The sequence below is a fragment of the Zootoca vivipara genome, chromosome 16 (genome assembly GCF_965207765.1).
Source record: "Zootoca vivipara chromosome 16, rZooViv2.hap1.1, whole genome shotgun sequence".
Lineage (NCBI taxonomy): Eukaryota > Metazoa > Chordata > Lepidosauria > Squamata > Lacertidae > Zootoca > Zootoca vivipara.
Genome location: NC_142599.1, coordinates 36,344,185 through 36,356,579, shown reverse-complemented (window position 1 = coordinate 36,356,579; position 12,395 = coordinate 36,344,185). Strand labels below are relative to the sequence as shown.

General features: G+C 45.7%; 1 protein-coding gene across 3 annotated transcripts; it reads left to right on the top strand.

Moving 5' to 3' along the window:
* Positions 1-1,094: 1,094 nt before the first annotated feature.
* On the top strand, positions 1,095-10,038 carry LOC118076138 (uncharacterized). Of its 3 annotated transcripts, none has more exons than XM_088659272.1 (3): positions 1,095-1,234; positions 8,124-8,668; positions 8,804-10,038. In XM_088659272.1, the coding sequence occupies exons 2-3, from the start codon at positions 8,146-8,148 to the stop codon at positions 9,505-9,507; spliced, it is 1,227 nt and encodes a 408-aa protein (XP_088515398.1). In that variant the 5' UTR covers positions 1,095-1,234; positions 8,124-8,145; the 3' UTR covers positions 9,508-10,038. The 3 variants fall into 3 exon arrangements, with proteins under 3 accessions (XP_088515398.1, XP_088515397.1, XP_034954614.3); XM_088659271.1 differs by having other exon boundaries at positions 8,768-10,038; XM_035098723.3 differs by having other exon boundaries at positions 8,124-10,038.
* Positions 10,039-12,395: the final 2,357 nt, after the last annotated feature.

Genomic DNA, 12,395 nt, shown 5'->3' with positions numbered 1-12,395 from the left:
GGGATTCAAACCGCCAACCTTCTGATCGGCAAGCCTTAGGCTCTGTGGTTTAACCCACAGCGCCACCCACGTTTACGAGGTTGCAAATTGATTGCATCCCCCCTGAAAACAGAAATGAGGCTAAACTTCCACTAGATTCCACTATATTTCCAGAAGTGGCATTTGTGTCATGTGGCAGATCACATAAAATGTGGGTATCAGGTAAGGGAAAAATGGAGAAACAGAATCAATTGTATCTGAATGTATCTTGTGTCAACACTGAGTGTAGATTGGCCAGCTGACCAGTGAGTGGTGACTTGTGTTCTTTTACTGGTGTGGAAATGGGGGGGGGGGCTGAATTTAATATTAGAGAAATGAGAAACTGAGAGAAACCAAAACGGACAGATTTTTTCCATCTCTGTAGGTAATGGAAGTGAAACATATACAAAAGATTGTTCAGATCACAAACAGACTGATTTTGAGAATGTAAGAAGATCTCTGCTGTATTAGACCAAAGGTCAATCTAGCCCAGCAACCTTTTCTGCACAAGGAACATCTAGATGCCTCCAAGAAATCTGCAAACAGGGTAGCCCTCTACTGCTATTGAATCTTAGCAAACAGTATTCAGAGACATGCTGTCTCTGATCTTGGAGGTAGTATAAATGGCCATAATGATTTCTGGACATTGATAGTCATATTATCCTCTATAAATTTGCCTAGCCCCCTTTCAGAGTTGTCTAAGTTGGTGACCATCACTATATCTCATGGAAGCACGTTCCAAAGTTTAACTATGTCCTGGGAAATATTTAGTACATTGGGACCTTCCCCAATAATTAGGGACAATTGGAACAAGCAAGGTATGTCATTCCACGTTTGGAACGGTGTGCAAAGTGTTTACACAGATGTTCATAGGTTGGACTCCTTTCCACTTAAGGTATTAAGACCAAGAGTTCATAACCTCCATTTGGCAACCTTGTTGGGTGGAGTCCATAGTGTGCTGAGTCGCAAGATAGAAAATAGTAAACACAATCAATAAGGTGATTATTCCTATCGACTTGATAATCAAACACTGGAGAGTATGGGGAGTAGGTGATTACTTAAGAGCAATTTCCATGGTGGTGTCAATGGATTAATTCACACCCAAAAGTGTGTCATACTCACCTGGTGGAGGATGAGACTGTATAAAAAGGTTGGCACCCAAGGACTGCCTTCATCATCTCTCTTGACTCTTTTCATCCTCCACTAACAAGCACAGGTAAGTCGAAGAGGGTGTCTTTCAGAGCTGATATTGCAATTGAAATGAATTTGGAGAGGAATGAAGCTCTTCAAGCTGATTCTCTCAGCTTGATTATGCCCACAAACAACCCCTCCATTTAATGTTGCTTGAATCTGAATTTTCATCCTAGGAACATAGAAACTGCCTTTGTGCTGTTCAGACCATTGGTCCATCTGGCTCAGTGTGAGATTTACTGAGTGGCAACAGGGGTTATGGCTGGGAACATTCCCAACCCTACCTGGAGATGCTGGAGGGCAAACCTGGGAACTTCTGCATGCAAAGCAGATGATGGCTGTGCTATGCCTCCATTGCTGGAAGCACTAATGCTGCTGCTTGCTGGAAACTGCAGGGGAGAAGAGTGTGGTTTTGTGCTCTGGTCTTGCTTGTGGGCTTGTCTTTGGTGCATCTGCTTGGCAACTGTGTGAGCAGGATGTTGAACTATTTGGACTATTGACCTGATCTAGCAGCCAGGCTGTTCTGATGGCTAACAATTAGGGAGGAGACTTGCATTCATGCTCCCCCTGTGGACTTCCTGGAGAAATCTGATTGGCCACTGTGAGAAAAGGATGCTATGCTGGATGGGCCATTGGTCTGTTCCAACAGGCTCTTCTTATGGTCTTATGTCCTTATGTTCTGCCCGTCTGCCAAACACTTTGAATCAAGGAAACAGATGCAAGTATTTTTTAGAATCATAGAACCATAGAGTTGGAAGAGACCACAAGGGCCATCCAATCCAACCCCCTGCCAAACAGGAAACACCATCAAAGCATTCTTGACATATGCATGTCAAGCCTCTGCTTAAAGACCTCCAAAGAAGGAGACTCCACCACACTCCTTGGTAGCAAATGGGTAGAGGGTGGGAAAACTTTAAAAGTTGACAAATTTGCCAATGTTAAGTTAGAACTTATCAACAAGATTATGGATTCTTTTGAAAATGTTCTTTTCAAGCTTAAATTCCACACATATGGACTTCCCCATTCCTATAGAGCAGTGGAAGGCTTCTCCTCCTCCTCTCTGAATAGCTGAGAACTCTGAGGCTGTGGAGGCTGCAGAGTAGAACACTTGCTGGGAATCTCCATAGGAGGTGGTTTTCTACCAAGCCAAGTCATTGGTCTATCTACATGACATTTTCTACATGGACTAGCAAGAAATCTCTGGAATTTCAGGCAGGAGTCCGTCCCAACCCTACTTGCAGATGCTGTGGGTTGAACGTGCAGCGTTCTGCATGCTATTTGGGAGCTCTGCCACTGCCTCTTCCCATAAACATTACCAGTTAGAGAAGCAGTTAGAAGAAAGTCCTCTCTGCAGGTGCCTGTGCCCCTCCTTGAGACCAGCCCTGCCTCCCAGCCTTACTGTTGCATTTCTTTTGTTTTTAAGTTCTTATCCATATGCAATCTCCTCTAGCCTGTATAGTGCAACAGAGAAGCACGGCTATAAGCAAGTCATAAAAAGGATGAAGCAGGGGAAAGAATGAATGATCCAGATCTCCAAAGTATCTTCTAAGCTGTCAAGTAAACTAGGGAGGAAAGGATTCCCTTGTCCCTTTGGTGTAACATGGTTTCTTTCCACATTGCAATAGACGTCTCTCAAGTTCCGATTTAATATGGAGAATTTCTAGAATCAATATTGGAATGCCTAATTTGCTGCTGATGGTATTTCCTTGGCATTATCCCTCTCCACATTCTGAATGTGCATGTGTGCATTGCTGAATTACTGCAAACAAATAGAATAACAAAATACAGTGTAACTGTAGGCTCGATACTTCAAGATTCTTTTTGTACATTGTTTTCACCAATGAGCAAAATTTGCTGCTGCACCTTGAGAAAACGATGTACACAAAGGCACTTGATCCAACACCATTAAAGTGACCCTATTTCTGTGTGGGGTTTGATGCATATCCACCCATAAAGGAAGGGTGGGAAACCTGAGTGAAATAAATGATGTGTAAAAATTGCACACACAGCAACACAATATATAATTTGAAATCAAGAGAAGAGCAGTGATTAATTCTCATTTCACTGGAACTTCTTGCAAAACAAGGTGAGTTTATTGGGGCCTCAGAAATCCAGAGCAAAAACCTGAGAAGTGATTGTTTCTCAGAGTTGCATGTGGAAGGACCTGGGTTCAGTCCCCAACATCTCCAGGCTGGGCTAGGATAACCATTGTCGGAAACTCTGGAGAGCTGCTGCCTATCAGTGTAGACAACATTGAGCTCGATGGACAGTGGTCAGACTTGATGTAAGGCAGTTTCTTATGTTAAAAAGAACATAGCTCAGTGGCATTACAATGTCCTCAAGAAATGAATCTCAGTAGTAGTGAATATGTTTCACATGCAGAAGTCTCAGCATCTTCAGGAAGAGCTGGGGAGGCTATTGTTATGGAAACACTGGAGAGCCATTGCCAATCAGTGTAGCTCAACCTTCATCAACCTGGTGCCTTCCAGATGTTTTGGACTGCAACTCCCATCAACCCAGTTGGGCACAATCATTCCAGCTGGGGGAAATGTGAGTTAAATCCATAAAATCTGGAAAGGATTAAGTTGCAGAAGATTGCTTTGGACCGATGGTCCCATTTAGTATAAAACAGCATCTTATGACCCTTCCTAATATTTGGGTATGGAAAGTTGTGGGGGAAACCCTAATGTCAAGGCATTGCATGCACGAATGCTGAATGTGTTTTGACCCAAATGAATGTACCGTATGTTTCTGTGTTCAGTTTCATATATGTGATTGAAAGTGGAATGAGTTGGCTTGTTTACCCTAGCTGAGAGACTACCTTAGCAGAACACACACAATGAAAATCTTGAGTCCTGAAAGTTTTCTAAATATGTATGTTTCTGGCAAAAGTGATTGATCTATGTTGACTTGTTTGCTATTTAGATGCAACATATCCTCCTTGCTTTTAAAATTATGTGAAGGAGCTTGCCATCAACCAAAAGGGTACAATCACTTCTGTGAGAAACAGTTTTGACTATACAAAATATAGAGTCAGATGATGCCTTCTGGAACAAGTTATGGGCTTTGGCATGCTTAGAATCCTCACCACAAAGAAAATAAGGGTATTGTAGGGACATGGGTGGTGCTGTGGGTTAAACCACAGAGATAGGGCTTGCCGATCAGAAGGTTGGCTGTTCAAATCCCCGTGATGGGGAGAGCTCCCGTTACTCGGTCCTTGCTCCTGCCAACCTAGCAGTTCGAAAGCACGTCAAAGTGCAAGTAGATAAATAGGTACCACTACAGCGGGAAGGTAAACAGCATTTCCATGTGCTGCTCTGGTTCACCAGAAGAGGCTTTGCCATGCTGGCCACATGACCTGGAAGCTGTACGCTGGCTCCCTCGGCCAATAACGCGAGATGAGCGCCGCAACCCCAGAGTCGTCCATGACTGGACCTAATGGTCAGGGGTCCCTTTACCTTTAAGCTTCCATAATTCTTAATTGAAATCTGAGCCAGAGAATAACCCAACCAGCCGCTCCAATCTCAATCCACTTCCATTTAAACAAAATTTAGCAGCCAATGCAATGGTGATTCTCTAACCACACAAAGAGAGGGTTCTGCAGTCCTCATCCTCTTTCATTGGTAGCAGGACAGGAATATAGGCTGTGATTGGCCTTTTGTTACAGTTTCCCATCTGAGGCAGTGGGGGAGTAATTCAGTTTATCTTCTGCACCATCTGAACCTGAGCCAGGCAAGAGATGTCCTATCATTAAGTTTTCAAGTCTATTGGGAAGGTAGGGAACCTCTGGACTTGGGAGCTGCTGGTTTGCAAGACATTTCTTCTTCTTTTTGCAATAAGCACTACATAGCTAAAAGGTCAGATATTAAGAGATTACTCTAATGGTTTTAATTAAAACTCATTATGAATTTAGTTGGTTTCAGATTTGCATCATGCTTACCTAAGGGCAAGTTGCAACATCTTATAGTGCTGTTTAAGATGATCACCCCATCCTGAAGACTGATGGCCAATTAATTTAGGGTTGTTCACTTAGAAGGGAGACTCATTGTTTTCAGCAAGGCTTGCTTTTGAGTAATGATGCTTTGTTTGGGCTTTGAGCAGCCAACTCCCTTGATTTTCTTTCCAAAGTGTTCCATCCCTGCTTCCCACACAAATATCCCTGTGATCATAACTACCACCTGAAAAGGTCTTCTTCATCAATCCTTTTCCAAAACGAATGACTAAATAATGAAACATGTACGAATCTGGCCATATCCACTCCCATGGCACCAATTCAGAAGATATTTCATCTGATCCCAGTTCAAGAACCACTAAATGCAGGGCCTTTGTCTAAGGAACTTCATTTCTGGATTATCAAACCAAAAGTCTGTCAGATCCCTAAGGAAATAAGAAAAGCCTGCTGGATCGGGCCGATGGCCCATCTAGTCCATCACCCTATTCACACAGTGGACAACCAGAAGCCTCTGGGAAACCCACAAGTGGGTTTTGAGCACCCCATCACTGCCCCCCCTCCTGTGGTTTCCAGCAACTGATATTCAGACACATTACTGCTTCTGGCAATGAAGGCAGAGCAAACACATCGTGGTTAGTAGCCATGAGTAACCTTATCCTCTATGATTTCTTCCAATCCACTTAGAAAGCCTTCCAAGTTGGTGGCCATCATGGCATCCCACAGGAGTGAGCTCCATAGTTTTAACTATTTGCTGTGTGAAGAAGTATTTTCTACTAATGCTTAGCTTCATTGGATTTGTTTTACTGTTATGAGAAAGGGACAGAAAGTTCTGTCTTATCCATTTTCTCCATGCCATGTATTTTATAAATTTCTATCATTGTCACCTTTTCTCTAAACTTGCTGTTGTTTAGTCGTTTAATGACCTGTTTTAATTCTGTCACATCTGTCACTGAAAGGCACTTCACTTAAAGATTGTTAAAACAACAGCAGCAGCAACAACAATGGAAGCAGAGAAGGGTTCTTTGCTGTTTCTTTTGTTGTTGTCGTTTAGTCGTGTTTGACTCACTGTGACCCCATGGACCAGAGCATGCCAGGCACTCCTGTCTTCCACTGCCTCCCAGAGTTTCATCAAATTCATGTTGGTAGCTTCTATAGTATGGTACAAACATCTCATCTTCTGTTGTCCCTTTCTCCTTGTGCCTTCTTTCCCAACATCAGGGTCTTTTCCAGGAGCCTCAGTTTCAGGATCTGTCCTTCTAGTGAGCACTCAGGGCTGATTTCCTACAGAATGGATAGGTTTGATCTTCTTGCAGTCCATGGGACTCTCAAGAGTCTCCTCCAGCACCATAATTCAAAAGCATCAATTCTTCGGCGATCAGCCTTCTTTATAGTCCAGCTCTCACTTCCATACATCACTACTGGGACAACCATAGCTTTAACTATATGGACCTTTGTCGGCAAGGTGATGTCTCTGCTTCTTAAGATGCTGTCTAGGTTTTGTCTAAGCAATTTGTTTTCTCTAAACTAAGCAATTTTTTCTCTAAAATTGCTTTTCTCTAAACTAAGAAGTCCCAAATGCTACAACCTGTCCTCAAAGGACAAACCTGTCCTTCATCCCCTGGATCATTTTGGTTGCACTTTCAAGAAGCTTCTCCAGCTCTACAAATATCCCTTTTGATATGTACACTATCCTTCCTGAGCCGAGGTGGTCAGTACTGGACATAGTATTCCAAATGTGGCCACAACATAGATTTGTATAACCTTTTGGATTAGCAGGCCAAAGGTCCACCAGACTCAATGTCCTGTTTCCCACAGTTGGCCAATCAGAAGCCCCCAAGAAGGGCATGGGCATTATAGTCTTCACAGGATGCTGTCTGCCAATGACAGTTGAATTGTTAGACACTGCCATGAAGCATTAAGGTCTAAAGCAATCTTCATCAGTCCACTGATGTTGTTGGGTAAGTCCCATCATTCTTGACCAGGCACCACCAAACTTTGGCCCTCCAGATGTTTTGGCCTACAACTCCCGTGATCCCTGGCTAACAGGACCAGTCGTCGGGGAAGATGGGAATTGTAGTCCAAAACATCTGGACGGCCAAAGTTTGGGGGTGCCTGTTCTTGACCATTCGCTAAACTAGTTGGAGATGATGGGAGTTGTGGCCCAAGAACCTCTAGGTATGGAAGGTTAAAGAACCCTGTTCCAAAGTGACATCATTACCACTCCTAATGTCCTTAATACATGACTTGTTTAAACTATGCCAGCTGGGCAATTGGCAGGTAATTGCCTCTACAATAGAATGTGTTCTAGTTGCTGGGTATCGTAAATGGGCAGAGTGCTGTTGCAGTGGTTGTGGGCCACTGTGAGAACAGAAGGTTGGTTTAAATGGGCTGCTAGCCTCATCCAGCAGTCAGGTTCTTCTTATGTTTTTTATGGGTAACAATGAGGGGCTCTTGCATTCATGCCCTGCTCATGGGCATCCCAGAGAAATTTAATTGGCCACTGTGGGAACAGGATGTTGGACTAGATGGGCCACTGTCTTTAGAGCTCTTCTGATGTTCTCACAAATGTCACCTTCCAGCAGTCCGTGCAGCCGGCATGCCAATGGTCAGGGCTGATGGGAGTTGCAATCTAGAACCATTGAATTAATGGAGGAGAAGGATATCAATGGCTTCTAGTCACAATGACTGTGTTCACGCTCCACTGCCAGAGGCACAATGTCACTGAATACCAGTTTCTGGGAATGGCAAGTGGGGAGAGTGGCTACTTGTGGGCTTTCTGTAGGCATCTGGTTGGCCAATGTGAAAAGAGGACTAGATGGGCCGTTGGATTGATCCAGCTGTGGGGCTCATCTGTTCATGGACACCTGTGTGAGCTGCCTCTCTATTAACCTGTAGGGATTTGAAATGTGTCTGTTGAATTAAATGTTGCATACCACATTGATCTCTCATTGCTCTCTTTCAGAAACAGCTCTCACCCTGCAAAGATGTCTGTCGGAGGCGGTGGGAACATGTGTTATGCTAGCTGTCCTGCATCCACAGTGACAATACAGCCACCACCCTTCGTCCTAAATATCCCAGGACCAGCTCTCTACTGCCCTGACCAAAACTTTGGCATTGAGCAATACAACCCGTGTGCAGGCTATGGCGGTGGATATGGAGGCAGCGGAGGAATTGGGGGAGGAATGGGTGGTGGCCGTGCTATTGGTAGCAGTGGTGGGATGGGCATAGGTGGTGGTATGGGTGGAGGTGGTGGTATGGGTGGAGGAGGAGGTTATGGAGGCCTTGGTGGTGCAGGTGGTTATGGGGGTGGAAGTCTGGGAGGCCGTGGTGGGGGTGGTTTAGGTGCAGGTGGCAGTCTGGGCGGTGGAGGAGGCTATGGGGGCATTGGCGGTGGTTATGGGGGTGGAAGTATGGGGGGCCGTGGTGGGGGTGGTTTAGGCGGGGGTAGCTTGGGTGGTAGTGGTGGCCTTGGTGGATCTGGTGGAAGTGGTGGCCTTGGTGGATCTGGTGGAAGTGGTGGCCTTGGTGGATCTGGTGGACGTCGAGGAAGCATAGGTGGTGGCAGCGGGGGTGGACGCCGAGGCAGCATAGGTGGTGGCAGCGGAGGTGGACGCCGAGGCAGCATAGGTGGTGGCAGCGGAGGTGGACGCCGAGGCAGCATAGGTGGTGGCAGTGGAGGCGGACGCCGAGGCAGCATAGGTGGTGGCAGTGTGGGCGGACGCCGAGGCAGCATAGGTGGTGGCAGTGTGGGTGGTGGTATTGGTGGATCTGGAGGTAGTATGGGTGGTGGCACTGGTGGAGCTGGAGGCAGTATGGGAGGTGGAGGAGGAGGACGCCGAATGAGCGGGGGACGCCGATACAGTGGCAGCGGTGGCTACAGCAGTGGCGGATATGGTGGAAGTGGTGGATACAGCAGTGGTGGATATGGTGGAAGTGGTGGATACGGCAGTGGCGGATATGGTGGAAGTGGTGGATACGGCAGTGGTGGATATGGTGGAAGTGGTGGATACGGCAGTGGCGGATATGGTGGAAGTGGTGGATACAGCAGTGGCGGATATGGTGGAAGTGGTGGGTACAGCAGTGGCGGATATGGTGGCAGTGGCGGATACGGCAGTGGCGGGTATGGTGGAAGTGGTGGATACAGCAGTGGTGGGTATGGTGGAAGTGGTGGATATGGTAGTGGTGGATATGGTGGCAGTAGTTATGGCACCAGAAGGATTGTATACTCTGGAGGCCGCAGAAGCGGATATGGTGGAAGTGGCGGCTACAGCAGCAGGTCTTATGGCGGCTCCTATGGTGGAAGCTTGGCACTGCTGCCTAGTACCGCATGCTACACCTGCTACTGAACCCAGAGGAAACAACCCAAAGCTCATAGGACAACCGCAGAAACAAAAGACGAACCCAAAGCTTGAACTTGCAGGAGTGGACTTGGGGAAACCCTTCGCCTTCTGTCACCTGCTGATGCAAGCTCCTTGAACTGAATGGTCAGCGAATCCACACTTGAACTCTGTGTATATTTTTGTTTCCACAATTGCACACAAGAAGAAATAACTCGCAGAAATATCCTTTCCAGGCTATGTTACTTTCTACAAACTTCGCGTCTATGACTTGAAGGGGGTGGGGAGAGCACATAAGTCCACCCCTTTTCTCCGCTCTGATGATGAACGACCCACAGCTATCCTGTTTGAAGAGATTCTTGAATGCTTTAAACTGTACCCACTGAAATCTTGTGACTGTTTTTCCATAACCAATGAAGCAATAGTGCAGATTGACAAATCAATTGCATTCTAATTTATCACTCTTTTCCCTGCTGAAAAAAAAATACTGCTGTTTCTTCATTCCCTTTGTCATTAAAGCTTTTTTTTTGCATCACAAAATTTCCCCTCCTGTCAAGTTTGTATTCCCCTCATACTTCAAAATAGGCAGGTTGGGCTGACACATGAGCAAGGAACTAAACGATTCAAGGGCACCCAAATGAGGGTTCCATTTGAGGGTGATTTTGCACCCAGTTCAATTCAAGCTGGTCTGTAAAAAAAAAAAAATCTAGCCATTACCACATGGAGCATAGCTGCCAAGTTTTCCCTTTTCTCGCGAGAAAGCCTATTCAGCATAAGGGGAAATCCCTTTAAAAAAGGGATAACTTGGCAGCTATGACATGGAGGGCTATTCACAAGGAATACGGAAACCTTCCAGGTAAACCAAGTCACTGGTTCTTTCTCCATTTTATTCCCCTTTAGAGGAAGAAGTTAGTGGGTTAGAGATCATTATCTGAACAAAAATATATTGATTTAAAATGAATTGCAAGAGTTTATTTCAGAGAACCACAGAGTTCCACGCGAATCCCTTCCAAACACCCATAGCAATTGCAAACTCAGCAAACAGCAGTTACCTAGGGCACATTGAATGCAAGAGTGGAGGGTATCCAACCTCCTTCCTAATGAAGGTAGTCCACACATTAAAAGGTAGCAGTCCAGCTTCTGCTTGGAGATCTAGAGTGAAGAAGAACCAATCCACCCTCAGAAGGTGGTGGATCACATACCTGTTGTGGGCCACACTGAGCTGGATGGACCAGCAGGCTTTGCCTCCATAACGTTCTTGAGATGTTTGTTCCATTCTCTTTTAAGGAAAATGGGACTAACTTTAAAAGTTGGAAGATTTTTATTTTATTTTTGCATGTGGAGGGCCCCAAGGTTCCACGATGGAGCAACAAAATTACAAGTGCATTTTCGATTGTACAATCAACACAGATGTGCAGTGGTACCTCAGAAGTCGAACAGAATCCATTCTGGAAGTCCATTCGACTTCCAAAACGTTTGCAAACCAAGGCGCAGCTTCCGATTGGCTGCAGAAAGCTTCTGCAGCCAATTGGAAGCCACAGAAGTCGCATTGGACATTTGGGTTCCAAAGGACGTTTGTAAACCGGAACACTCACTTCTGGGTTTGCAGCGTTCAGGAGCCAAAATGTTTGACTTGCAAGGTATGACTGTGCAGTAAATCTACATCATAGTTCTTCTAGGGCAGGCATGTCCAACAGGTAGATCGTGATCTACCGGTAGATCACCGGATGTCTGCGGTAGATCACTGGTAGATCTTTGGCTCCCCCCAAAGAAGCTGAACAACTGTGGCTCCCCTTAAAAAAGCTGAACATTTTACCTCCTTCCTAAAAAAAGCTCAACAACTTTGACCTGAACCCCAAAAGAGGGGGTAGATCACTGCCAGTTTTTAACTCTGTGAGTAGATTGCAGTCTCTTAGGAGTTGGCCACCCCTGTTCTAGAGAATTGCCATCTAGGGGAAGGACTATGACTCAATGATAGGGCATCTCAATTGCATACAGAAGTTACTGGATGGCATTTCCAGATAGGGCTGGGAAAGTTCCCTCCCTGTAATCCCTGAGAGCTACTGCCAGTCACTGACAACTGAACTGGCCAGACCCATTCTGATTTCATATAAGACAATTCCCTATATACCTGCATATGAACTGTTTATAGTTCTCTACCTGTACACCAGATTGGAGAAGACTGATTTTAGGGCAGTAAACAATCACAGGTGCTTTAAAAAGAAGTAATTTCCTGCTGCCTAAAGATATATAATGATGGCACCAGGTGAGTCTCCCTGGAGAAAGCATTCTGCAAATGGGGATGTATCTATGTATTCTAATCTATTTGTTTAATGAATCTATATGCTGATTCACAAATTTAGTATCCTCCCATGCCAGCTTACAACACATGAGGCAAAACCGAAAATGGCACCTGCCACTGTTGCTGCCACCACCTCCACTGGATGCGGCCAAGGGAAGCCTTGGAGCACTGAAGATGGGGAGGGGGAGAAGCATAGCTGCCAAGTTATCCCTTTTTTTAAGGGATTTTCCCTTATGCTGAATAGGCTTCCTCGCAAGAAAAGGGAAAACTTGGCAGCTATGGGGAGAAGGAATGCAAGTGGGTGTGGCTTGGAGATCCTCCCAGAAGCCAGCTAGAGAGCCTTGAAGGCTCCTGAGCCCAAGGCTCCCCATCCCTGCCCTAGGGATCCCCCCCCCAAAAAAATGGATCCAGGGAAGCAGGGTTTGAGGTGCTCTTCTTCTGACACAAAGCACGTTGATTCATATCTGGTTCTGGAGAGCACTGGTGTGCTCGGTTTCTGCTTGCAGGCTTTACAGAAGAGGCATCTGGTTGGCTACTCTGAGTACAGAAGGGTGGACTAGACATGCCTTTGGCCTGATCCTGCAGCTAGGCTCTT

Bases quoted from the DNA above. Each gene is read 5' to 3' on its own strand.
- LOC118076138 (XM_035098723.3), top strand. From the start codon at position 8,146: ATGTCTGTCGGAGGCGGTGGGAACATGTGTTATGCTAGCTGTCCTGCA.